This window comes from Setaria viridis, chromosome 2, assembly GCF_005286985.2.
Source record: "Setaria viridis chromosome 2, Setaria_viridis_v4.0, whole genome shotgun sequence".
Classification (NCBI taxonomy): Eukaryota; Viridiplantae; Streptophyta; class Magnoliopsida; order Poales; family Poaceae; genus Setaria; species Setaria viridis.
In genome coordinates, this window is record NC_048264.2 from 27,854,813 (window position 1) to 27,880,765 (window position 25,953).

General features: G+C 44.8%; 4 protein-coding genes and 1 pseudogene across 5 annotated transcripts; 2 read left to right on the forward strand and 3 right to left on the reverse strand.

Moving 5' to 3' along the window:
- Positions 1-1,169: 1,169 nt before the first annotated feature.
- LOC117843778 (protein PLASTID REDOX INSENSITIVE 2, chloroplastic) lies at positions 1,170-3,308 on the reverse strand. The gene is made up of 3 exons (XM_034724487.2): positions 2,999-3,308; positions 2,775-2,876; positions 1,170-1,548 (listed from the first exon to the last, which is right to left on the reverse strand). Exons 1-3 carry the CDS (start codon positions 3,227-3,229, stop codon positions 1,360-1,362), a joined length of 522 nt encoding a protein of 173 aa, XP_034580378.1. The 5' UTR covers positions 3,230-3,308; the 3' UTR covers positions 1,170-1,359.
- A 693-nt stretch (positions 3,309-4,001) lies between these two features.
- Positions 4,002-7,201, reverse strand: LOC117843779 (succinate dehydrogenase subunit 7, mitochondrial). The gene is made up of 3 exons (XM_034724488.2): positions 6,947-7,201; positions 5,731-5,833; positions 4,002-4,236 (listed from the first exon to the last, which is right to left on the reverse strand). Exons 1-3 carry the CDS (start codon positions 7,070-7,072, stop codon positions 4,193-4,195), a joined length of 273 nt encoding a protein of 90 aa, XP_034580379.1. The 5' UTR covers positions 7,073-7,201; the 3' UTR covers positions 4,002-4,192.
- Positions 7,202-7,502: 301 nt separating this feature from the next.
- Positions 7,503-13,273, reverse strand: LOC117843776 (mitogen-activated protein kinase kinase kinase NPK1). 2 transcript variants are annotated; one of them, XM_034724485.2, is made up of 17 exons: positions 12,701-13,273; positions 12,565-12,606; positions 12,395-12,460; positions 12,188-12,298; positions 12,018-12,098; positions 11,831-11,908; positions 10,933-11,015; positions 10,234-10,315; positions 10,055-10,155; positions 9,883-9,922; positions 9,734-9,793; positions 9,582-9,625; positions 9,361-9,499; positions 8,720-8,935; positions 8,299-8,639; positions 8,152-8,219; positions 7,503-8,068 (listed from the first exon to the last, which is right to left on the reverse strand). In XM_034724485.2, exons 1-17 carry the CDS (start codon positions 13,115-13,117, stop codon positions 7,986-7,988), a joined length of 2,052 nt encoding a protein of 683 aa, XP_034580376.1. In that variant the 5' UTR covers positions 13,118-13,273; the 3' UTR covers positions 7,503-7,985. The 2 variants fall into 2 exon arrangements, with proteins under 2 accessions (XP_034580376.1, XP_034580377.1); XM_034724486.2 differs by having other exon boundaries at positions 8,308-8,639; positions 12,701-13,269.
- Positions 13,274-16,960: 3,687 nt separating this feature from the next.
- On the forward strand, positions 16,961-21,013 carry LOC117846395 (DEAD-box ATP-dependent RNA helicase 22). The gene is made up of 7 exons (XM_034727550.2): positions 16,961-17,330; positions 17,958-18,245; positions 18,554-18,676; positions 19,135-19,562; positions 19,969-20,287; positions 20,508-20,660; positions 20,757-21,013. Exons 1-7 carry the CDS (start codon positions 17,007-17,009, stop codon positions 20,838-20,840), a joined length of 1,719 nt encoding a protein of 572 aa, XP_034583441.1. The 5' UTR covers positions 16,961-17,006; the 3' UTR covers positions 20,841-21,013.
- Positions 21,014-24,373: 3,360 nt separating this feature from the next.
- Positions 24,374-25,372, forward strand: LOC140220141 (uncharacterized; annotated as a pseudogene).
- The last annotated feature ends 581 nt before the right edge of the window (positions 25,373-25,953 follow it).

A 25,953-nucleotide genomic window follows, 5' to 3' on the forward strand; every position in this document is an offset into this window, starting at 1 on the left:
ACTGACGGTGGAGCATAACGACCACCAAAAGGAGGTTCCTGACCTGTCGCAATAGCATCTTCATGATATCTTTTCAAATAACAAATCATTGCTCTCTTCCACGTGCTCATTTTTTTTTTGCTTGTCATGGGGGCCAACTATGATTTTCCCCTCCGGCGGCAAGAACGACGATTGCCCCCACCATCGCCACTACCTCCAGCAACAGTAGCCATCTCTATATACCACAATTTATTTAGCTCATATTTGCAAATGACTAAACTATGAACAAATTATATTTTTCCCCACAATTTATTTAGCACAAACATAACATATAAATAAAAATTTCTCCATTATAGCTTATTCTAAAAATAACTAATTGCATACCTCTATTTCATCTTATTATCTCTATGTACTACAATTTATCTCGCTCATATTAGCAAATGACTAAAATATAAACAAATTATATTTTTCCCCATAATTTATTAAGCTCATATCTGTAAAGGACTAAACTATGAAATTATTCCTCTAACCTCATATCAATTTCTTTGACTAATACGAAATATAGCATCCAAAAAATTGTAGGTTATTCTAAAAATAAAAAATATGAGCTCTAAATAACACATGCATATAAATGAAAATTTTCTCCATTGTACCTTATTCTAAAAATCACAAATTACTCTAGCTCTAAAGCATAAAACTTAGTATACTAACCATGTATGAAGGGAGGATAAAGTTTCTAACCTTTAGAACACTTGAATGAGTGAAATCTCCATGAAATGGTCAAAAAGCCGGCAACACCTCCCCTCCATGAATGGATGAAGCTTGAGTTGGAGGAAATGGCTCGGACAGGAGAAAGAAGACGCCTGATTTATAGGAAGAAAGTTAGTACCGGTTGGAGCCCCTAACCGGTACTAAAGGGGGTCACGGGGGGCTCCTGGGAAGCTAACCGTTAGACTCGGTACTAATGCTCACATTAGTACCGGATCAAAAACTAACCGGTACTAAGGCTAGGATCAATGTTCGGTTTTCCAGTAGTGTCTGATGACCTGCAGGACATGAGATGGAAATCAAGCGCTCACAGTGGTAATGGCAGATAAGGTTGCCTGCCACATTCCCAAACAGTGAGGTCAACTATTTGCTGAAAAAAAGTTTTAGCCATCAGGGAACAACAGCGATACTGGTAATCGCACTTTGGAAAAAAGAAGAATCACACCTTCATCAGAACGAGAGGATCAAAATTTTGTGGTTCTAGAGCTCGTAAGACGTGACGACTAATCTAGAGTTCTACCTTCAAGTCTACACTGAAAGAGTGAAAGACAAACTACAGATACAACAGCTAATACAGCAAACACGAGAAAAAGGAAGGGGGGTTAACTAGCCCTAGTATTCCCCAGTCCAGGCCTTCCAATCCTTGTCGATGTTCTTTTCAGCCCAGGCGATCGCCGCACGGGCAGCTTGAGGTGCACCCGGAAGCCCCCTCTCCTTGATCTCGCCCTTCATGTCCAGGAATGGGTGAACCAGGAGCGTCCCTGGTCCGCAGTAATCGTTTTCCAAGAAGGACCCTAAGATCTGGCAAACAGTCATATATTAGTGCTTTGCCAGATTTTACCTCTTGGTAGAAATGTTTGTTAAAGAGATGTGCGATATTATCTCATCTAACATCAAATTAATGCTTGCTTACATAAACAACCCCAAAGAAAATACTGCCAGTACATGCCTAACTATGTCAGAGTACAATGCTTCTATGTTCGTCCTTTGGATGTGAACACAAAGTAACACAATTCAAATGAAACAAAGGTAGAGGTAGGTTGTAACTAGTGATAAGCTTGGTTATTATTCAAGCAGGACCATCATAATGGCTAGCTGATTCCTAGAATTTACATGCCTAATTCTGTACAACTTGCATAATGCTCTGTCTCTGTAATCTGAGGAGATTCCTTCCACCCAGACAAAGCCTGCTGTAACCGATTCAAAGATGCTTCACTGATACCAATATATTTTAGCCTATTTGGATTGCAGTCAACTATAAATCTTTAACCCTGAAACAACAAGAATGCATTTGAAATTTGAACCATCAGGAAACCGTTTGCATCCTTCATAGTAGGCACTTTTCAATTTTATTTTTTGTCAATCCAGTTCATAGTTGGAACACCACGCCAACTCAACCAATTCTCTACCTTTTGCTTCAAAAAAAGGGGTGCAACTGTTGACAGGCGTGATTATTCTGAGGAATATCATCATGGCTAACACCAATAGTTATATGCGGATCTAGACTCCTCTACTCCGTATAACCTGCACAGTGCTCTGTCCCTGCAGTAGTCTGCACAGACTGCTTCTTTAACAAAGTCATTTTGAAACCAATACTTTAGCAAGGCTTGATGGAATGGAACCTATGTAAAACGTTTCATAACATATGCAGATTATTAGCCTTTTAGATTATACCAAATCAAGCACCAATCTCTAGACCAGAATAAGCTATGAGGTATGAACAGGCATATGCAGATGAACTCTGAAGTCTGAACCATCATGAGAATATTTGCATCCTTCAGAGTTCAGAGACAATACACTAACTTTTCAGTCCTGATTTCACAATTAATTCAGGGCATCCTTCAGAGTTCAGAGGCAATACACAAACTTTTCAGTCCTTATTTCACAATTAATTCAGGGCATTTTCTCGCCGAGTATGTTGTAACTACGAATTCCGAATGAATTCATGCAAATAATCCAAGAGCCCTCACTAAGTACACATCCCAAGAATGGCGAGGTAAAATTAGACTACGGGGGCAGATGCATACCTGGGTGCAGATGTCGACGATCTCCTCGACGTGCTCCCCGAAGTAGTCCTCCTTCTTCTGATCCAGCCGCCACGCCATGTGCTCCCTGAACTTGCTCGTCTCCTGAAACACACACCCCAAGACCAAAAGAGTTTCAGCATCAGACAATAACCGCAGAAGCAACAGCAGCGGCAGCAGAAGGCTTCGTTTCCAACTCGAGAGGAGGAAGGGAGCGAGAAGCTGACCTGCTCGGCGAACTCCGGAATGGGGTCCGGGAACTTGTAGTCCTCGTACCCGGCGTTCTTGGCGCGGCGGCACTCGAACTTCGCCGGCCGCGGGCGGCGGCTGCGCAGCCGGAGCCCCGCCGCCGCCGAGTGACGCGCGGGGGAAGCCGACGGCGCCCGGGAGCAGGAGCGGCGAGTCAGGAGAGGAGGGCTCAAGGCCGCGGTTGAGGCTGCCCACGCCCTCGTCGCCATCGTCGGTGAGCGCTCGTGCTCGCTTCACTACGCTTCGCCTTCGCTTCGGTTGCTTCCACTCCGGAGTTCCGGACTCCTTATCTGTTCGGAGGGTTTCATGTACCGGGATGTCTGTTGGTGTGTGCCGTCCGATCCCAAGAGGAAGGCTGGGATCGAGCACGATTCCTAAACTGGCGCTGCAATGTGCAAACCTGGAAGATACTGAAATGTCCACACACATCAATTGTAGCTGGACAAGGTACTCGAACAACGATCGGCACAGACAGAAATCAGCAACGACTGTAACGGGGGCACCGCGCTTAGAGTATCTCCAGCAGTCTCCGTTTCTTCAATTCAACTAGAGCATCTCCAGCAGTCTCCGTTTCTCCAATTCAACTACCATATTAATAGTGCTCCAGTATTTTCCCTCTACCTTTTCATTTTCCCAATAATTATTGGGATAACCTAATAATTCACCCTAACTCTCCCTAAATACCCTAAATAAAGGAGGAATTATGAACTCTCCCAATACGGTAATTAAATTAGGATGAGATTATTGAAAGACTACAAAAGTAACTCTCTCAATAACGGTGAAAGTATTATTGGGATATCCTATTAATTAATTATTAGGAAAAAATTATTGGGGGACGGTGCTCTAATCTCTGAGTGCAAGGTTCTGAAGTCTAGCACCCAATTTGTTTCGAAATTTTGGTTCATTTAAATAACACATGCGCAGCAGTCAGCGGAATGCCATCCCAGCGAATTTAAATCAGGCAATGCTCATTCAGCACGATTAACAATGCAGTGCTCACTTTGTTCACAAGTAAGCTAGGCCATGAAATAAGAATGTTATTCATAAAATTGTCAACCTAGTTTATTTTATTTTACATGGTAGCAACGATCAACAAAAAAGTCTCAAACACAGAAGTTTGGTTACGAATCACTTTCTCAGAGATCTGTGCCGCCAAACGACTGTCGTTTCCCTCATTTTGTGCTAGTTGCCACCACAGCGATCTCATAGCTGCAGGCTGCAGGAAATAAAACAGACAGCAATCAGCACAGCTCTGAAACACAAGGAGATTATAAAAATTGGATTAAAGAGGCAGCATGGATGAAATGGAGGAGCCACTTTGTATTTGCTCTGATCAAAAGTAATTCTGAAAAGCATTGTGTGAGGGAGATGCATTGCTGCATGCATTCAATCAAGTAGCATATAACTGCATAAAGGATAATGCTGAAACCTACTGCTCACGCCTCACGGTCTAACCTGCTGCAGGTACTATGTCCAATTCGTCAAGTAGCGTAAAAGAAAACTTGTAGCAAAACCTCCCGTTGGGTGATGCAGAATGCTAAAATGCACAGCAGTCTCCAGATGCAATGTCCACATGCTAGGCAACTAATTGCAACATGGATACTCAAGGAAAAATACACCTTATTAAACAGATGTTATATTTCAACGTTTAAGAATGCAGCAGATGATAAGAACTGTTCGTACACTAGAAATAACTTCTGACACTACCAGGTGGTAACTAATCACCAGACTGACAAGTCGAATACCAACACACCGAAATCCTTAAAAACAGAAGCTAGCTAAAAAGAACTCTCGGACTAAGGTAGTCGATATTACTATATTAGTACAAGGTGGCAACTAATTATACATCACCAGACTGACAAGTCAAATGCCAACGCACTGAAATCCTTAGCATCAGAAGCTAGCAAAAAGAAACTCCCAGTAATTGATATAATGATACTCCCTCCGTCCCAAAAAACAAGTCATCCTACGAATTTTAGGACAGATTAATAAGGGCGTAAACTGACCTTGATTGCCCCTATTTATTAGCCATATTTGGCGCTAATTGACTGCTGCATGCCCACATGCACATACACACATGCCAAATTGAATATAATGACTTGTTTTTTGGAACAAATTTTGAATCGTAAAACGACTTGTTTTTTTGGGACAGAGGGAGTATATAATAAGGTTTCACAAGCAACAGAGGCAGAGGGGTGCGACAAATGATCATGCCAAATGAGCTAGAAAGTGTAGCACAGACTTTTGCACCACTTGCAAGACCAAACAACATAGACTACTGCTTGCAAACTCAAACAAGATAGCATACATCGCATCTCTTGCGCATAGACCAACATAGCCTTAACATGGCTTGATGCATGCAGAAGACAAACTAGAGCTTCAATATTATTAATCAAGAGAATGGAATTTGATAAGTTGTGTACTTGTGAATCAATATATGAAGTAAGAAACACACAACAATTTCCTAACAATACACATTTCCAGCTAAATGTTTTTTTCTTCAAGGTAGAAAATTTACTAGGCACAACTTTAACTACATCCTTGTATCACTATCATAATAAGAAAACACAGCTAACAAGACAGTAGTATACATGAGTAGATCAAGCAGCCAAAATGAATTCACAAGGTGCATTAATAACTGTACAATACAATCCCAAAGGTCTAACAAGCTGAAACCAGAAGTTAAGGAAGTTCAACTAAAAAGACATACCAAGTACAACAGCAAGAGTGAGAACATTCCCAATCTTGGAGACCTGTTTCACACCGTTCTTGTAAGATTTGAACCTCTTCAAAGCAACATCCTCCTCCAAAAGCTGCAAAATCAGCAATGCAGTATTAAAATACTAGAAAAAAAAGGAGAGCATGCTTTCAAGGAGTAACAAAAAGTACATCACAAAGAAAATCAAACAGAAAACATGCCAAGGAAAAACTAGTGCAATGTATTAATTAACTAAACACTAATTGCAAGATTATGTAATATGAAATATCTGATAGTAGTAACAAACACGTTACATGACTTTGATCTGGACCTCTTGTATCTAATGAAGGGTTAATTCTAACATAAATGTGAAAGCCAGAAACAAGAAAACATAGAAAGCAATCAAAATACGCACAGAAACATGATCTCCACAAAAAAATCCAGGGGTATAAGTACTGAAACCCCCAATCACATTTACATGATGGTTTGATTGTATTCAGAAAGAGAGGCCAATTTTGACACAATAATGGACAATACAGTTAGTCTATAAATAATTGAGTATAGCAAGTTCTCAGCATCTGAAAAAGACAATATCAGCACTTATAAAGCTGCAGCCTACAGTGACTGGAAACTCCACGCAGGACATGAATTACTACATACAGAGTATATGCCTCAAATCCATTTCAACGATTCAGATGGGATCAGCACCAACAAGGCACCACACCCATTTGTCCAGGTGATATCATTTGCTATCGTGTTTCGCTTGCCTCAGTTGAACAAAGGCCACATCTGGACGATTCTCACACGCCAATGGCAGGGATCGCATGTTCACAACTCAAAGCACCAGGACTAATTAACACCAGGTAAACATGAACAGGCAGCAACCCTAGCAACCATGACCAAAGGTATACAAAGCACATCGAGGTCAGCCATCCTGGACCAGAGGCAAGCCTAGACTTCTCTACGCGACACCAACGTCCCCACAAATGAACATCACTCACCCCGCCCTTACAGGAAACCTCCTAATCACAGCACCTACGCCGGCCAAATCCATCCAGATCGAACCGGCGCAGTTCGCGACGCCACGGGCGCAGATCAGAGCTAGTGGCGCGATCTAACTTCCCAAACCCACGACTCGCAAAGAGAATGCCCTATACCACCACACAACCCGCGATCGAAGTACCGAATCGAGGAGGAGACGGGGGAAGAGTTGAGCGTAGGTGCTTACCGCTTTCTCGCGAGCGCCGAGCTCGACGTGGTAACCGCGGCTGGGCTGGAGGCGATGGTGCGGCGTCGGTGGTGGCGCAGAGCGGAGGCGGGAGCGGAGCGAGGAGAGGAAGGCGGGCTGGGCCATGGCGGAACCGGAGAGGGGATGGGAGGGCAAAGGCGGCGAGGAAGGGGGAGGAAGTTTGGAGGAGAGAGAAGGGTGCTGTGCGATGCGAGGAGACCGACGCGGCCAGGGGAGAAAGTTGTTTTCTCGGTTTAGTCCCTGAGCCCCCGGGGTCTTTTCGCATTGATCCATGCTCGTTCCCCAGTGCATTTGGGTGTGCCGAGAGAGTCGATCGTCAATTTTCTTTTCTTTTCTTTTCTTTTCAACCTCGCAGGTAGTTTTCCACAACAAAGTCTCGATACTCAAGGCCGTGATTGGATAAAATATTTATAACACCCTAAATTGTAACAAGCCCGAACAACACAATGATCATGGACCCCCATCCTTTAACACGCAGCTACTAGGGCGATACGCGCACATGTTTCACGTTTCGACTGCAAATGTTAACAGCAGATGATCACAGCTTCGAAATACCCCCATAATTTGCATCACTGGCTTATTACACGCTTTCAGAAACAAGCTCCATACAAAACCAATCCCCACGCCAACCTGGCTTACAAACACAAAATTTATACAACAATTTGTTCTCAATATAAACCATATATAACCAAAGCCGCGTGTATAGCACCACACCCCAAAGTGAAAGAAAAATGCGGCCTTAAAATCAGGAAACTGTCAGCACAACGTTCTCCAGGCTACGGCAGCAATGGATCCTGATCATGAGTCGTGATGACTGCCCTCTGTACCAGTCCACTTCAAAGTAGACCTACTCCTTGTACCAAGATGGTTTCTGTGCAGCCATAGCTCGGCTCATACCGTGAATGACATGGCGCTGCAGGCTATGCTGCTATCGCCGCCAATCCCTGGCATTGTGTAGTTACCATCAGTTGTTCTGTCTTCTGTGGGATGAAATAAAGAAACGAGTGCTGCTGTCTGTTCAATGGTCAGCATGGCGTTCCCGTTTCACATTGGGACCTCTACTTGGAGAAGGTGTTTTACCACACCCAGCTAATCTCATCACTGTAGGAAAGAAAATTCATAGATGTAAATCATCATTGGGGGAAATTATCAATAGTGCATAGATTGTGAAAACTTCCATTTACCTCGTTCCCTCTCAAGTTCCTGATCCAACTCTTCTTTCCACTTTCTCTGCCTTTCGGCAAAGCTGATGCTGTGCATGGAAATAGTCCCAATTAGATCACTTATTGGTCATATCACAAAATAAATGAGTCTACATGTCAGGGCAATACCAAACAAACCTTGGGCTATCTTGGGCATCAAGATTCACTTTATCCCCAAACTCATTGAGTTGAGGAGAAGCTATCTCTCTTAAAATTCGGCTGCTCTTCACCACATTGCTTTTTGGGAATTGCTTGCTGCAGCTTTCAGGACTTGTATTATTCAAATTATCACAAGTTGGCGATGCACCTCCTCGTGTCTTACTTGGAGGTGACTTTCTTCGAGGGGGCAATTTCGGACTAACTGGGATTTTTCCCTTGGAAGTTTGATCAGCTTCCTGACAACTCCCTGCATTCGCGGTGTTGTAGAACTCCTCATATAAAGGTGTTTGTAGTTTTTTCAGGTCAAGAGCCTGCCAAGAAAAACAGCAAACAGCATTTAAGCACTAGCAGTAAACAACTGAATCTGCTCAATCAAATATATACTAAGTACCTTCTCCTCAAGAAATGCCTTTATTTTTGACTCTGTAAGTACATCATCATCTTCACAACTTCCCTCAACAGGGAAAGTAAAATCATTCTCAGTTATGCTGCTTTCAGGATGTTTTGCTAATCCACTAAATTCCATTGATTGATGAGAATTTTGCTCCGGGCTCATGTCAAACTTGCTTTCCCAGTTATCAAATGGTTCTGACATAGGATTATAGCTCTGGAATTGACAGTGGAAAGTTAGAAAAAGGATGTAACTGTTGGATAATTGCTTAGCTCTTGTTTCACTCTTCCTTTTGCTGAAAGTCTATGCCCTGTCATGTATAGTACTAGTAGTTGGTAGTTTCACTCATACCATTGTGTACTCTAGTTTGACTTTGTGCTCTATAAAGAGTAGATGAGCAGCTGCAGCTCAAATCAGTTCAGCAGCACCAATTGAACCTGTGCAAAGTGTTTGTGTGTGTGTGCTGTTCTCTCATCCCCTTCTTCTACCTCCAGATAGTGCTGTGTTCTAGGAGTTCTAGGAACTCACCTTGGCCATTGCCAGCAGTAACATAGCTGATTCACAGCACCATTTTTAAATGTACATAATAACCAATGCGGAAGCAGTATTTATAAAGTCAATGGCTGAAGCAAAATTCTTACAGATCCAACTGCTGGATAGTCATCCTTGTCAGCAAACTCACACATGTCATCATCGTCACAGCTACCCTCCCATAAGGGTTTGATTTTTGATGATTTGTTGGAGTTCATAGTCGACCAGTTGGAAGAATGATTCAAACCCCTGGAAGCAGTTAAATAATTCTCAAATCCATAATAAATACAAAAACAATCATGTGAGCACAGGAATTTCAGAATTCACTTACAAGCCATTTGGCATATCATGTGCAGGAATCTCATTAAAAGAGTCCTGCACCGTTGTTTAGATGAAGTCATTAAGTTAAAAAATGTGGATGAAGATCCGTCCCATAGGGAAAAAGATTGATGAAGTAACATCAAACTGTGCTAGTAATCGAACCTCTTGTGCAGTGTGGTTGAGTGGCTGCAGTTCGTCTGGTTCTCCAGTGACAAAAGGATGCTGCAAGAAAATGTTTCAAGAAGTCAAAATTACACAGCACTATCAGCATACACTTGGAACCACAGGAACAGCAATTAGTGCAAACATACTTTTAATAAGTCTGATGCAGTAGAACGCAACTCCGGTTCCCTAAAGAACAAATAATCAAGGCACCAGACAAAACATTAGAAAATTTAAGTTTTATTTGCAGGAATTTTCCAAATACTTTGGAGGAAATATCAGTTAAGTGGAAGGTAGACAGTAATACGGTAATAGGCATACTTCTGCAGGCATTTTAGCAGAAAATCTTTGGCCTCTGGAGAGAGATGTTCAGGTATAGGTGGGTGTGACTTTGTGGTTCCAACATGAAATAGAAGAGCAACCTGAAAAAGATTTTCTTAGTGCAAGAAATACAACTTTTTTTACAATTTGCTTAGGGTTCCATGGTGATAAAAACCTACCTCTTGATACTGCTGGCTCCATGGTGGTTTGCCAGTTGCCATTTCAATGACTGTGCACCCTACACTCCATATATCCGCAGAGCTGAGACAATGAAACAGAAAGGATCAGTTTGCAAAATAAGAACAAAAATGAAAAGGACATGATTCTGAAATAGTTTTTCTTTTAGTTGGAATCACAGTACATTACTTTCTTCATTGGCAAGGGTCATACATCCATAACAACGAATCAAAGGCAACAAAAGGGAACTGATTATCTTAAATTAATAAATACTGGTGCTGTTTCCTGCTACTTTTTCTGTATTTGGACAATAAATGCCATACAAGTAATCATTTCGAAAATGAGATTGGAAGTGATCTTCAACTCATAATAGACACAATCTATGTAGTTCAGGGAGAAAATTGAACATATATGATCCTTACTGAGAAATGTTTTTAAATTCTGTCCTGGAAAACTATGAATTGCACACAGCTTAAAGCAGTACTACAAGCAGCATTGTTTGAAATCAGGTCCACAATTTTCGTTTAAAAAAATTGCATTCTGTTTCCAAGACAGAAGTGAAGCCTGAACGTTCTTAATTCCAAACAAGTAGAACTAGAAAAAGATATCCCTGGTATACTATAGCAAAAGGAAAAAAATATATGCCATATTTAAATCCGGAAAAGTAAAAAACAAGGCAGTGGAAGAGTTTTTAGACATACAAGCTATGCCCACTTCCAACAATGACTTCAGGTGCCATCCAATGTGGTGTACCTTTCATTGTTTTTGCTGCTGTTACAGTAGCCTGACAAAGCATGGCATATTGTTGTAAGTGCATTGACATGGGAAATTAGGAATAACTTGAACAGATAAAAAACATTGTGAACTAAAATCGTCAAATAAAATAATGCAGGAGGCAGTTATGTTAATAATACACTAATGATACAAAAAAATGAGGATGAGTGTGGCACATGCTAATTTTGTCTTGGCACTACTACACCAGAGTGTATAATTGTGACCAGAAGACAAGACTTGGAAAATATGATGATCATAAGGGTATCATTTGCCATTGTATTGAAAATAGACCACATCAGCAACATGCTAGACTGCTCACTTTCAGTAGTTTAACATTGCCACTGACAACAAAAAAAAAACCCTTTAGTCCCAACCAAGTTGGGGTAGGATAGAGATGAAGCCCAGGGAAGGGCCTCAATACTGCCACTACTAGAATAGAAATTGTGAGCATCCATACTTTCTTTTGAAGCCTTGCTGCTATAGCCCTAAAGTAATATGATTACATGAGATTGTTACATCCTGCAGTACTTGAGAATTTTTATGCTGTTTCACCTTACCCCTCCTTGCACAAGTTTTTATCTCTACTATATTTATTGCAAGTGGTTTGGCAATAGGAAGGAAAAAACAGGCGACTCCCTGAATCTAAATCTGCATTGGACGTACCCTTTCATTATTGATTAAAAAGAATAATCTAAATTTCTCTTCTGAGTTCTGACTACCCTAAATTTCTCTTCTGACTAACTAAGTCTTACTGTCCAAGTTTGCTAACTTCTCATGATTACACTTGGCCCTAAGAGCACACTGAACATGTTATTTTGATCTTACCAACTTTGCCACTTGCTTAGATGCCCCAAAATCAGCAAGTTTGATGCACCCTTTGTTATCAACAAGAATGTTTGCACCCTGAAATTTGGCAAAATTTTTAGGTTCATCAGAATAAGCATAACCACAGTCCACAGAACAAGCAAGGCCAAGGGTCTGCCATTACATGTTAAGACTTCAGAGTCTATACCTTTATATCTCTATGTATTATCGCATTGTTATGCAGATACTCCAATCCTTGCAAAATTTGCTTAGTGTATTTCTTAATGACCTGATCAACAGCAACAGTTATAACGGATAAGTCCTCTTCCACTACGAACTCACCAGGATTGCAAGCCAAAGAGATTGATGATTACTTACAGGCTCTGGGAACGAACCAAGCTTCCCCAGAAGTGATTGAATGGACCCTCCAGGGACAAATTCCAGCAAGATATTTAGCGAATCTTCCTCCCGAACAGTCCCAAGATACCTCTGTCCAGATCAAACAGAGTAAATCAAACATCAACTTAGCAATTACCTAATGAAAGAGAAATTTCTCATTTTCTAAACTATGCTGCATTCACTCACAACGATGTTGAGGTGCGACAGGTTCTTGAGCAGCTTCACTTCTTCTTCGAGCTCTCTAATATGTGCCTAACCGCAAAAACCGAAACCAAAAGGCACCTCATATCAGACAAAAGCCTCAAAACTCTAATTCCCTGTCAAAACAACAGGCGGTTGGAAGAAATGCTACTCACTTGGGCCTTCTCACGCGTCGCGTTGTTAGTGCCGATCAAAACCTGCAATAAATCACAGAAAGAGCAAGTCACTACTCCGAATGCCTCCAAAACTTCAAGCCGTAAAGGCCTAATCCCGCGCGCCGAACCCTCTCACCTGCTTAACGGCGAGGAGCTCGCCGGAGTCCAGGTTCATACCGAGGTAGACCTGCCCGAACGCGCCCGCCCCGATAAGCTCCCCCTTCCGCCACCGGATCGGCGGGTTCTCCTCTCCAGCTCCGCCGCAGCCCCCGCCCCCTCCTCCGCTGCCGCCGCCCGCCTCGTCGGGCATCGGCGGCAGCATGCGGCGCGGCGGCGAGGGGTTCTTCGTGATGAGCCCTAGCAGCCCCATCCCGCGGGACTTCCGGATGCAGGAGCTGATCCGCACGCCGATCCCTCCGCCCCCCGCGCCGAACGGGCCCGCAGGGGCCTCCGGGCCGGCGGCCGCGGCGCCGGGGCGGAAGGAGATGGAGCGGCGCACGGAGTCGAACAAGTCGTGGAGCCCAGTTCCGCCGCCGGCGTCGTCACGTCGCATGGCTGCGCTCTAGGGCTCGGCGCGCGTCCTCGTCGGCGGGCGGCGGCGTGATGCTGGATCGAATCGAGGAAGGGAGGGTAAATGGGGAATGCAGACGCCGCTCTCGAGTGCGGGGTTTTGAAATTTTGGGGGTTTGCGGGGCGGCGGAAGGACGGAAATGCCCCTCGCGACCGTTAGCAAAGGGATCATTCGGGTGGTTCGGCTTTAGCGCGGAGTTCGTGTGGACGCGTTGATTAATCGTGAGTGGACTCTGGAGCAGTGGAGCGCGTGACAAATGGGTTCCAGGTAATCAGTAGACACTTTAATAAATCGATGGTCTGAATCTACTATGTTTGAGAGTTGAAGTGGGTTGGGAAGGTGTTTGGTTGAAAAATTGGAGGGTTAGGTTCATCCAATAAAGAAATATTTGAAAAAATCGATTCGACCCAGATGAACGGCGTCTTCCTCTGTTGCCTCCTGCGCGCGAGGGGGGCTGCGCGAGCTGGCGGAGCTGGACGGCACAACGCGGAGGAGGAAGGGGCGGAGCAGCTTTCCAAGGCCACGAGGCTCACTAGTAGGAGCTCCACGATGGGGAGAAGGCGGCGCGGCAAGCTCCAGGGAGCGGCGGCAGACCAACGGACGGAGGTGGCCAGCGAGCTCCCTACTACACTGTGAAAGAGAAAGGGAGGTGAGGTGCAGAATGAGCGTGGGGCAGCGTGGAGAAACTTCAGGCGCGGCATATCGATCGACGACTCACCACGCGCGACGAATCGGCGGCAATGGCACGGCACACGGATGATGATGGCGGCAACAATGGTGAGGGTCGACGGGGAAGCGGAGCGCGACCGGCAGGGAGCTGAGGCGAGGCTAGCGGGGGCGGTGACCATAGGTGGCGGCGAAGCTATGGCGGGTTCGACGGGGAGTTGAGGCAGGGTCGGCGTGGAAGCTAATGGCGGACGGAGCAGAGGCGAGAGGCGAGTGGAGGATGAGGAAGAAGATAAGGTAGAAGAAAAAATAATAATATACGAGAATGACAAGTGGGCCCACTGCTGACATGTGGGCTCCACAATCTATTGTAGCTAACGGTGTTAAGATGACATCCATCCTATCCCACCTAATCCTTAAAAAAAAATAGGTTGAACCCATCCGCATCAACTAAACACGAGGTGGGTTGAACCCAACCAAAAAAATAGGTTGGAGCCGACACAACCCACTTGATCCTCAAACCAAACACATGCAGTAGAAAGTTTGTAAAAATGGTTGATTCATGCGCTTCGAATGAGTCCGGAGAAGAATAAAACAGGTTGTAGTAAAATTGGTTGAAGATTTATAGTTCTAGGTCGTTTTTTCCTTTTGCAGTCATGTAATTTGTTTTGCTCTAATAGGTCGAGTTCTAGGTTGTCAGGAACTCTTCTCCTCATTAATTTTTCTCCACGTTAATGAAATGCTTGCCTAGGCAAGTTCTCGAAAAAATTGGTTGAACCTATTCGTGGTTCGTGGAAGCCGAGTGCCTCTCTTATGTTGCAAGTTATGCTCTCAACTAAAAATTTGCACGATAGAAATGCTAAAATACTCTATAATTTGGGGTGAAGGGATGGAGGGAGTAGAAATGCTAAAATGATATGTAATTTGGGATGGAGGGAGTATATTTGGATTAATCGATGAAGTGCACACATTACTCCAATTTAGAAAATGCTACTTCAATATTTGTAGTAATCCATTTGGTAACATGTTACCATTTGCACTTGAAATGTACTTCATCCGATAAATATAAGTTGCTTAAACTTTTTCAATTTGCGGTTGGTTTGCGGTTGTTTTGAAAAAAAAGTTCCTCATATTTCTCATAATTATGGAGGAAAACATCAGCACGAACATGGCTACATGGCTACCTCGTGATATTGCTGTGGACCCTCGTCTCCATGTCCAAAAATTGAATCCACGTGCTCTGCCAACCTGCTCCGACTCCGGAGGCCAGGTACCATACGCCAACCAACAACAAAGGGTCTGTTCGCTTCAGCTTATAAGCCAGCTGAAAAGCTGAAACGACTGATTTGTTGTGAGAGAAAAATACTGTTTGGTGGCTAATACGGCTGAATAAGCTGAAGCGAATAGGTCCAAAGCTAAGAAACCTTTCAACCCTAGATGTCGTAGTTGCACGACCTGGACCCCTATCCTCTCTCCATCACCTCAAAAATGGGTTGCCCAGATCCTCCGCTCCCCTCTGGTGCTGTCCGCATGACCATCGATGGCCGGATACCGGATTCCGGTGAAAGTCCGGTGAGAAGCCACGGCAGACCGGGCGGTGCGTATGGCGAGCGGCGGCGCTGACACAGAAACGGCATCGACCTTTTCGTGTCCCCTGTTAAGCTTGTTTGATGCAGTAGTGGGCTGGGCCACATGGTGTTGCAAGGCTTGTGTCCGCCAGCAGGCCGAGCAAGCAGCTGGACAGAGGACATGCTTGGTGGGCTGCCTCGGCTGCCAGGCCATGCATGCATGATGCGTCTGAGTGGGCAAACCATGAACGCCGCCAGACATCGAGCAGCACGGCACGGTGGCGCGACACGAGCACACAGCAGGTCGTCGGCAAGCTAGGCTCGGTATTGTGGCCACGCTCAGCATGAACATCCGGTGGTGTGCCCCGCACTCCATATTGGATTAGTCTGTGCCGCGGTTGAGTTCTCCGTCGGTCACGATCCCAACCTTGCTGCACGCTGAAAATCAGTCACCCCATGGTGAGAAGTGAGCGTCCTTGAGTGCTGCTGCCCCGGCTATTTCTCATCTAGAAGCTCTCTCTCTTCCTTGCTGCAAATCACAGTCACCCAGATCTTGCTACGCTAGCTGTTTCTCTTCCTTGTTACAATGAATAAGATCTATGTGTTTCTGTTACAAATCTTCGTCTCAATGACTCAATCTCTATTTATTTCTAATCTAAACCATCTCAAATGCAAAGAATAAAGGGAAAACATTTAGATAAGAGAATCTGAGAAGAAAGAAACATTAACATGAAGTAGAAAATAAGGGACACCTTTGCTACAATTACGAGCAAATTTGGGAGCAATTAACGTGGTTTATAGATCAGGTTATCAATTGAGCTTCAGGCCATATTTGATGGGCAAGGAAAGTGCAATATTTTGTTCTCCACCGTTGCAACACACGGGCATGGATACTTAGATAGGATGAAAATGAGTAGATTCCTCATAAAAAGTATTTTCATAACATATAAAATCCTTTTTATGTTTTATGTCATTCTATTTTCATGGACAATTTTTTCTTAGAATTCTAAATTGTACACCATATGTATGGGCATTGTACACAGCTTATAACTATAGTCAGAGAGAGTAGTTAGCTAATGGATAACTAAAGCTTCGTCTTAATGAAAAATGTGATAAGGCGCAGAAATAGATAGCTAAATCAAAACATGATGCTAAGTAAAACTCTAGTTTGATCTCTCTATTCTAAGGTGTGTTTCACTGTATCCTATGCTCCTTTTTGTGTGAAAAGCTATTCTAATAGTACTTATCACGTAAAGTTTTCGTTTAAATTTTCAGATTCCAAAAAAAAAATCTCTTTCTTGTGGTTATTATCTTGTAACCAAAAAATTATATTGCACGCACTGAAAATATCACACAAGGGCTCGAATAATTGGCTAAACCAGCGTAAATTTTATAAACGGCACCGTTCAAATTTCATACGAAAAATATGCTGCTACTAGTAAATAATAAAATAATAGTGTTTCGGATGAATGAAGAATCCGAACTGGTCCTCGCTGCGTGAACGGACATATGTTTTAGGACCTGACTGCAAAAAGGTCATCCAACGACTCCGCTATGGGAGACTGGTACCCTAGCCGAATGCGCTTGAGGCCTTGAGAGTTGAGCCCGTCCCCACCCCACCACGCCACGCCACCGCGATGGCGCTGCACCACCTCCGCCTAGCGCCGCTCGCGCTCCTTCGCGTCGCGGGCCTCCCGCCTCTCGCCTCCTCCCGTCTCGCCGCGTGCCACCAGCACCAACTCCTCCTCTTCGCGCCGCCGGCGCGGCCGTGGCGCCTCCTCTCGCCCGCCGCAAGGCCGCGCTCGCTCTCCACCGCAGCGGCCGAGGCCGATGACACCGGCGCGGGCTCGGGCGACGGCTTCTTCGCGGAGGAGAGCACTTCGTGGGGGTCCCTCGGCGTGTCCGACCGCCTCGCGTCCGCGCTGCGCGGCGCCGGACTCGCGAGGCCTTCCCTTGTCCAGGTAATGCTCAGCGCACTTCACTGCTGCTGGCAGCTGCAACACACGCCATGTGCTCGACGAAATGTCGGAGCTCGTACGATTGTCTCATGCCTGTTTAACATCAGATGTTCAGTCTTTGCACGTAGATTTTGTAGTTTTTTGCAGCACATGTTTGATTTGGCCTGTGGTAGGTTATTGTAAATTGACCACGCTTGTTAAGGTAATAAGCTCGACTATTGTTGGGACTCGAAATAGATTTTCAGTTTGTTTGCCTGTCTGGGTGTCTATTCTAATTCAGTATGCTGTTACCATGAAATTCTAAGATGAAAAATTGCAACTCCTGGCATCAGATACCTAAAATTGCAACCAATATATTGTTTCGGTAAGTAATTGACCACTAGAGGATTCAGGTGGCATGCTTTCTCGCACTCTCTCATCAGTTATGTTGTCAGTATGACCATGTACCTTTGTCTTTTGCAACAATTAGACCTTAGATCCTTGTGCTTTAAACTTACTACTGTTGCCATCATTCCAGAGACTCATCTTTATTGTTGTTTGACTCGTAGCTGTGATTGTATTTCTAACTGCTTTCTTCAGTGCCTAGTGTTGCACAAATGACACTTACGCAAAGTTTCAAATGTTATGCAGGCAGCCTGTATACCACATGTCCTCACAACGAATGATGTAATTGTTGCCGCAGAGACTGGCAGCGGCAAAACCCATGGTTACCTGGTTCCCTTGATTGAAAAGTTATGCTCCAAATCTTCTACCACAGAAGATGACAATTCCCAGAACGCTGCCCCAGGGGCACATGACATTGTGTTAGTCCTTTGTCCCAATGTCATGCTGTGCGAACAAGTTGTTCGGATGGCTAATTCGTTGCTTGACGAGTCTGGTGAACCACTTAAAAGTGCTGCTGCTGTTTGCGGACCGAAGGTACGCTCTACCTGAACACAATCTATGCTAATTGATAATATAGTAAACTCAATTTTTTCCTTGTCCGATGTTAGGTAAATTTATGATTAGCCGTATCATATTCCACATCTGAATGCCCATTTTATTAATTCTAACTTTTCTGTAACAGTTTCCTAATGTATTGTTTATGTGATTAGCAGGGGTCTTTGTTTTAGGCTTTTTAGTTTCCTATTTACTGCAGAACTCTTACAACACCTCGTGCAATGATGTAGTAATGAAACTTATTCTGGTATAACTTGTGATCATGTTTTTCTTACATTCCATGGCAGGGTTGGCCAGCTGTTCATCCAGATATTCTTGTAGCCACTCCAGCTGCTCTCTTAAATTATCTATTTGACTATGACCCTGAAAAGAGGCGAAGAGAGAGATTCATGCGTAATGTAAAATTCATAGTAAGTGCTTCAGCAACACATTTAATTTCTATCAAATTTGCATATTCGTTTTATTTAATTATTATCTGAATCTGCTTGACAAAGCTATAGTAGTAGTCTTGCCTTTTCCATTTCCTGTTGCCTGGATAAGAATTTTTTTTTTTTTACCAAAGTCAGTAAGGAAAGCCCCAACCTATTTTTTATTTTTTTTACTCTAGGCCTGTTTAATTCACTCCCACAGGGAGTCGAACCCAGGCTTGCTAGATGCTACTTAGGTGCTCTAACCACTAGGCTAGAGGCCCTTTCACGGATAAGAAATATCTGGAATTGGTGGCAGTTAAGATGTGAGTTTTTTGCTATCTGCTAGGATTTCTTGAATTTCCCTTTCGTGTGTCTGTTCTGCTTTAAGGCAAGTATTTGATTGGCAGTACTGATCTTGCGACTGCCAGAAAGTCCTAATAGTTGTATATTTGGAATAGGTGTTTGATGAGGCAGACATGCTACTTTGTGGAAGTTTTGAGAACCAGGTCATTCGTCTTATCCATATGCTGAGATTTGATGAAAAGCAACTGTCTAGAGCACAAGATTCTGGAAAAGAAGTATTACCTGGGAGTGATGATGAATATCATGAGGATTCAGACTCTGAGGGTGCTGAATTCAGTGGTTTTGATGAGGAAAATGAAGGCGATCTTGTTCGAAATAAACCAGTTAAGGCAGAGAATAGTCCTGTTGGAGCACGTAGGGACTGGAGGAGGGTTAGAAAAACATATAAAAGGAGCAAGCAGTATATCTTTGTTGCTGCCACCCTTCCGCAGAGTGGCAAAAAGACTGCTGGTGGTGTACTGAAGCGTATGTTTCCTGATGCTGTATGGGTTAGTGGAACTTATCTGCACCGCCACAACCCCAGGTATCCACTTATGTTTTCACTATAATCTTTAATTGCTCTCTATGGTGTTGATTTTTCTATTGAACTTGCTTGGCTATTTGAGCATAATGCAATCTCACCAGATTACTATTAAACCTTGCTGTTTCTTTTGCAATCCCAAATTTGTCGGGGGCATTTGTGTTCTTCTGAATAGTAAAGGGCAAAATCACAAAATTGCGTTGACTTGTGAATAGTAAAGGGTGAAATCATAAAGTTAAAAAAAAGACAAGGGCAAAACCACAATTGCGGTCTTTCCAAAAAAAACCCACAATTGCATCTCAAAGTAGGGGCAAGAACACCAAAAGGACCTTTGTTTTTATTTTTCTTCACATCATATTCCCACCTTAACTCCCACACATTTGATATATATAATGTGCCTTGTATGCAGATTAGAGCGGAGATGGATGGAGGTCACTGCTGATACACAAGTTGATGCTCTTCTAGATGCTGTAAAATATGGCCTAAAGAATAAAGATCATGATGCACCGAAACGCACTATGGTGTTCACAAACACTGTTGATGCTGCCAATTCAGTCTCTGACATATTGCAGCGAGTTGGTATTCCATGCATCTTGTACCATCGTGAGAGTTCATTGGAGGAAAGGGCTAATAATTTGCAATCTTTTCGGGATAATGGTGGTGTGCTTGTATGCACTGATGCTGCTGCCCGTGGGCTCGATGTCCCAAATGTTTGTCATGTCATTCAGGTACGTCTTGACTGCTGGTGCTAAATTAAGTTTCTTAATGTCATCTACTTTTGGTGTCAAGAACATACAACTGAAATTTCATATCATTATGAAAAAATAACACAAATTATGCACACAGAATTGTTTCTGTCATACTGCTTGAGTAAACCAGCTACATTTAATTAATTTTGGGTGGCATAATCTCATCAGAAGGTCTATCTATTGTTCTTTGCTTCTGTAGGCGGAATTTGCTGCCTGTGCTGTTGATTTTTTGCACCGGGTGGGTCGCACAGCCAGAGCTGGGCAGTCTGGCATAGTGACCAGCCTATACACAGAGGCAAATCGTGATCTTGTAAGAGCAGTCCGTCAAGCAGAGGAGTTGGCCCAGCCAGTGGTAAGACTCCCTTAGTCTTTTCATCATATGGCAGGGGGTTATCATGTTTTTTCCCTCAAAAAGAGCTTATGCAGACTAAAAATTATGGTTTAACAGGAGAGAGCGTTTAGTAGGAAAAGGAGCTTCCGTAACAAGTTGAAGAAACAAGCAGTGCAGAAACACGAAGCATCGCTAGCGTGACCCGTTATATTTGTAGTGAGGGGAAACAGATAGTTTTTTGTCCTCCATTGTTGGCGATGAATGTTTTTGTATTATATAGAGGGCTGCTAAATATTTGAATAAGAGTGATTTTCCGTGGTGGCCCGTCACAGGGAGACGGAAGCGCTAAGGGTGGAGATGCCGCCTCAATCTCATGACGTGTGCCTTCAAATTTCTCCTCTTTCCTCTCGTGATGGTCTTGTTCTGGCGTTCCTTTTCTTCCTTGCTGGCGGTCGCCTTGTCATCTCCACCCCACCCCTGGCAACGCGTTGAGACTTTGAGATCGATGTGACTGGGAAACTGCTGGAATCAACCTCTCTGCCTAATGTGATTTGGTTTGTAAGTGGCAGTCTACATCACAGATCGCTCGAGAGACGATAATTGCTAATAGAGTGGTGGTGGATTTCCGCGGCAGCTGGAATGATCATTGCTGCCTGGGTCTGGTTACCACTGGAATTCTCTAGTCCGTACGACATTGCACATTGACCTATGGCGCGGCGGGCGCGGGTGAAGGGGTGCCGGGCCCGAACTGGCCGGGAGTCCGGACGTGTACGTGGCAAGTGTCAAATAAGGGAAGCAAACGGATCATAAAAAGTGTGACGAGCCACTCTTTCCATTCTTTCCGTTCGTTTTAACTTTTTTTAAGTTCATAAATATTATTATGCACGTAGACGTATTGTGTATAATCTATATATATATACCTATTATTAAAGCGAGTAACGTCTCAGCGTCCGTCGTGCTCGTTTTGCAAAAAGACCCTTAAACTTTCGTGAAATCAATCCGCAGTCCAAATTCTGAAGAGAGATGAAGAGAGAGGGTCCGGATGGAAAAAGAAGCGAAGGGAGGGGGTTAAGGGAAAAATGCTTCTCCCTGGTCTTGGTCTCGGCCCCGGCCGCCCGCGCCGCCCGCTCGCCCACCCCGTTGGCGCTGGGGATCTCTAGGGTTTAGCCCAGTCACTCGGCTCGACCCGGCGCCGTCCTCGCCGTCGCAACCATGGTACGCGGATCTGATCCTGCTCGCTCCCGAATCTCCAATCCATTCGCCGGTTTTCCTCGAGCTCAGCTCGCGACATATGCGCAGTTCCTGCCTGTGTTTGCTGCAGCCGCTCAGGTTGGAGATCAAGGTGCGTCTGCCGAACCTCACTGGATCTTGGCCCCCACGTCGCCGGTGTATTGTTTGTGTCGCTTTGATTTTGTGCTAATTTCGGTTTCATTTTGTTTTCTGGTGCTGATTAGCGGAAGTTTGCGCAACGGTCCGAGAGGGTCAAGTCGGTGGATCTTCACCCCACGGAGCCATGGTAAGTTTCGGTTCTGATTTGGGCCCGTTCACTAATTTTCAGCCATTTCTGCTGTTTGTGCTTACAGTGTTAATTTACTTCTACTTGTTGCTAACTTTATGAGGTTTTGCATTGTGCAGGATTCTATCAAGCCTCTACTAGGGGAGTGTCTGCATCTGGGATTATCAGGCACAGGTAAGGCCTCGCACTGATTTTCATAACCCTATGTGCTTGAATTCATACTGATGCCAGCAAGTAAAGACACAAACCAAGCATAAAGCTGGGCCTCATACTCTCAGTGCTGGAGCCTTGTTCCAGACATTTTTGTTACTTCAATGATCTATGAAATCGTAATCTTTGGTTCAGTAGAATTTTGCATGCCTTAGATTCATTCTCCTTTTTTAGCCCAGTCTAGATTTCTGTGACCTGATTGCATTATGATTTATTGACTTAATGACATTTTACATTGTTCTATAATATGATATGTTTCTATTTCATAGCTGTCACCAATTATCACCATTGTAATTATGTGAATGTGAATCCAAACCAATATATATCGAGTCTGCATAAGAGAACTACTTGGACAGCATCTATATGCACCTGCAGTCTTGCGAGGTCTATATGCTTCAGTACAAAGCGGTAGATTTACCTTTACATAGTGAGAAATCAAAATGATTTTATAAAATTATGAGTACGCCTTATAAAATATTATCTTGTTACTAGGAAAGTAGGATACAACTAGATGAGTTATATGTATTTGTCACGAATGGAAATAGTTTATACGATTTACTATTACAATTTTAGCATTTTACTTATATAGAAGAAGAAAGGGTGGAGGGTGATGATATCGAGCGACCAGCCAATGCTCACTGACCCTAAAGAACATAAGAGGCAACGAGAAAGAAATTGGTATGTGCGAATGTCTCACGAGCAAAAGAATGAATTACTAAAACAACGCCGTGAAGCTCGTAAGCAAAAGAAGGTTATGGCCAACCTTATTGATGTCGAACGCTATGGTCAGATGGGATTAGAGCAGTTTGTGCAAGAAAAACTACAATCCATGTCCGAGCAAATTGTTGCAAGACGTGCAAACGATGAGTAGGGAAGAAATAAAGGGAGACTGATACATGGGTCCCAATCACAAGGGTATAATAGACTTTTCATAATAAGATCACCTGTTTCTAGAGTTGGATCCATGCTTCTTGCCAAACATGTAGACAACTCCATTATTTTTCTGGAGTTGGTAAAGTGGAATTGAAGTTGAGTGGAGTTGGTGGAGTGGAGAAAAAAGAATTGAAGTGGAGTGCTGCCAAACACCCCCTAATTAACTATTTAAAAGGTAGTTATAGTATATCCAAATAAAGTTTAACCTAAGCCATTGTACCTACAATGGGATGTGCATGATGGAAAAAGTTTGATCGCACCGTCTCCTGTTTGATGAAATACGGTGCATGTGAAAAGATATTACATGGCAGAAGGACTAAAGAGGCCCCCATCGGTAGCCATCGAGGCTAATTTAACTCTCTTGCTTGATTTAATGGGTATTTAAGTTGAAGGAAATAATTAAGTCAAAATTCTTTTGGTTTTCTATTAAATGTGTAGACATCCCATAAGTAGAATTAAAATTTAGTGATGGAAATAAAAAATATTATTAGTTTGAAAAACATAATTGATCTTTTATCGTAGCAATGCACGGGTATTTTGCTAGTGTGTAATAATATTCTATTATTAAAGCCAGTCAGACTTTTTCATCCGTCGGACATATTTGCATTTAAGCCGCTCACAAATTTGGAAATCAACGCGCACTAAAGGCCGTGAGGTGGAGAGGACGTCCGCGTCGTCAGGCTGGAGACGAAGGGAAGCGACCGGCAGTGGCGGTGGCGTTGGCGGTGGCCCGCGGCCGGCTCCCCGAATCTCCCGCACCGCGCCCTGCTCCCCGCATCTCCAGCGTGCACCCCATCATCGTAGTGCTCCGCTCGAGCGGCATGGGACGTGAAGGAGCGCGTCCCGCCTGCGCCTAGGTGCACGCGCTCGCCGGTCTACGGATGAGCGGCAGCCGGGACTAGGAAAACGAAGGGAGGGCCACACCCTGCTCCCTGCATCCGCTGGAGAGTGTGAAGGGAGGTCCTCTCCCCTCCTCACCTCGGCAAAGCTGGAGGCGGGGCGCCGGCGGGAGGCGAGGCAGGGGCGGTGTCAAGCAGCAGCCGACGGCGATTGGAGGAGGGATTGGAGGGAGGGAGTCCCCTGGCGCTGCGGTCGGTGCTCGGGGCCGGCGAACGCGAGCTCCCCAGGCCGGCAGGGGTGATATCCCGAGCGGTGCGGCTGGGACTCGACCTGCGGGCAATAGGGGTGAGGTCCCCGGACGACATGGCCGTCCCGTGGGACGTCCTCGAGCAGGTCGTCTGGGATAAGGAGGTCGAGGTCTCGCAGCGGAAGGCCCGGGCGCCGCTCCACAGGGTGGCCGAGTCCGCGCAGCGTGCGCCGCTTCCCAGGGACATTGCCTCGGCCGCCGCAACGGAGGGCTCCCCGCGCTCGTCGTCGAGGTCAAGAAGGCGTCGCCCACCAGGGACTCAGGAACCACTTCAACCCGGTTAGTTGTACTAAGAGGTTGAGACTTCTTTCTTGGAATTGGATATAGCTGCTGGGCGGAACATTGCATCCTGCAACTTGCTTGCCATCTCTGAGTCGAAGATTGACTCTCTGTGTGAGTGACCAATGCGATTCTTTAAAATTCTTGACAGGTCGAGACCACGCAAGCCTACGAGAAGAACGGCGCGGCCTGCTTGAGCATCCTGACTGACGAGAAGCACTTCCTGGTCAGGCATTTGCTTCTTGTTCTTCAACTGATGAAATTTCTTTGTTACAGCTCTCTAACATTTTCTGATCTTGTGCATACTGTTGGTATACGAGGTAGGCTACACTAGCGCAAATCAAAATTTCTACCGCGTAAAACCAGGAAGAACTGCCGTATAAGGATCACGGGATTACCACTTGACGCACTACTGGTGCGGAAGATGTAGATATGCGTCGATGCAGTGAAGACGATCACGTAGTCGTACGTAGTCGATCAACGTAGTCGTACGTAGTCGATCACGTCCAGCAGCTCGTCCACGTGCAGCAAGATCGCCTCCGGTGCCGCGGCTCGTCGTCGGCTCGTCGTGGCTCGTCGGTGGCTCGTCGGCGGCTCGTCCAAGTGCTGCAGGCGCAACACCTCCAAGGTATCCACACGTGCAGGGAGGAAGCGTCGCAAGCCGGACTGCTAGATCCGCGAGTTGCAACAGGCGAGGGCGTGGGAGGCGCGGCAGGTGTGTTTCGCCAAAAAGGTGTCAACCCTAGGGCGCCCCCACCCCTCTATTTATAGAGGTTCCTGACGGGCCTCTGGGTCCGAGGCCCATTAGTACTTCTAAACCTAATCCAACTCGGATCTGATCCGAATTGGGCTTCCAGCCCCTTAAGTGTGTGACCCTATGGGTTCGAATACGTATAGACATGGCCCGAGTACTCCTACTCGGCCCAATAGTCGGTAGCGGCCTCTAGCAAGACGTGCCAACTCCTATACGCACACGAAGATCATATCAGACGAACCATCACAACATAATATACATGCTATTCCCTTTGCCTCACGATATTTGGTCTAGCTTCAAGCCGACCGCTCTTTCTCGATCCTGTGATTCGGAATCCCTTTGTAGGTTAACTCTTAACCGTACGTAGCATGGCCATGCATTTTCGGATCCGATCACTCGAGGGGCCCAGAGATATCACTCTCAATCAGAGAGGGGCAAATCCCATCTTGATTGACCATGTCTCATAGCATGCTTC

What these genes read in the sequence shown, in the direction of transcription:
- LOC117843778 (XM_034724487.2), bottom strand. Translation starts at nt 3,229, where the DNA reads ATGGCGACGAGGGCGTGGGCAGCCTCAACCGCGGCCTTGAGCCCTCCT. An exon ending in TTCCGGAGTTCGCCGAGCAG is followed by an intron (nt 2,877 to 2,998) that starts GTCAGCTTCTCG and finishes TGTGTGTTTCAG; the next exon opens with GAGACGAGCAAGTTCAGGGA. An exon ending in TCGTCGACATCTGCACCCAG is followed by an intron (nt 1,549 to 2,774) that starts GTATGCATCTGC and finishes ACTGTTTGCCAG; the next exon opens with ATCTTAGGGTCCTTCTTGGA.
- LOC117843779 (XM_034724488.2), bottom strand. Translation starts at nt 7,072, where the DNA reads ATGGCCCAGCCCGCCTTCCTCTCCTCGCTCCGCTCCCGCCTCCGCTCT. An exon ending in TCGGCGCTCGCGAGAAAGCG is followed by an intron (nt 5,834 to 6,946) that starts GTAAGCACCTAC and finishes CTGATTTTGCAG; the next exon opens with CTTTTGGAGGAGGATGTTGC. An exon ending in CACTCTTGCTGTTGTACTTG is followed by an intron (nt 4,237 to 5,730) that starts GTATGTCTTTTT and finishes TATTTCCTGCAG; the next exon opens with CCTGCAGCTATGAGATCGCT.
- LOC117843776 (XM_034724485.2), bottom strand. Translation starts at nt 13,117, where the DNA reads ATGCGACGTGACGACGCCGGCGGCGGAACTGGGCTCCACGACTTGTTC. An exon ending in TGTCGCACCTCAACATCGTT is followed by an intron (nt 12,299 to 12,394) that starts GTGAGTGAATGC and finishes TGATCTGGACAG; the next exon opens with AGGTATCTTGGGACTGTTCG. An exon ending in AGGCATTTCTTGAGGAGAAG is followed by an intron (nt 8,640 to 8,719) that starts GTACTTAGTATA and finishes TTTTCTTGGCAG; the next exon opens with GCTCTTGACCTGAAAAAACT.
- LOC117846395 (XM_034727550.2), top strand. Translation starts at nt 17,007, where the DNA reads ATGGCGCTGCACCACCTCCGCCTAGCGCCGCTCGCGCTCCTTCGCGTC. An exon ending in TGCGTAATGTAAAATTCATA is followed by an intron (nt 18,677 to 19,134) that starts GTAAGTGCTTCA and finishes TATTTGGAATAG; the next exon opens with GTGTTTGATGAGGCAGACAT. An exon ending in CTGCACCGCCACAACCCCAG is followed by an intron (nt 19,563 to 19,968) that starts GTATCCACTTAT and finishes CCTTGTATGCAG; the next exon opens with ATTAGAGCGGAGATGGATGG.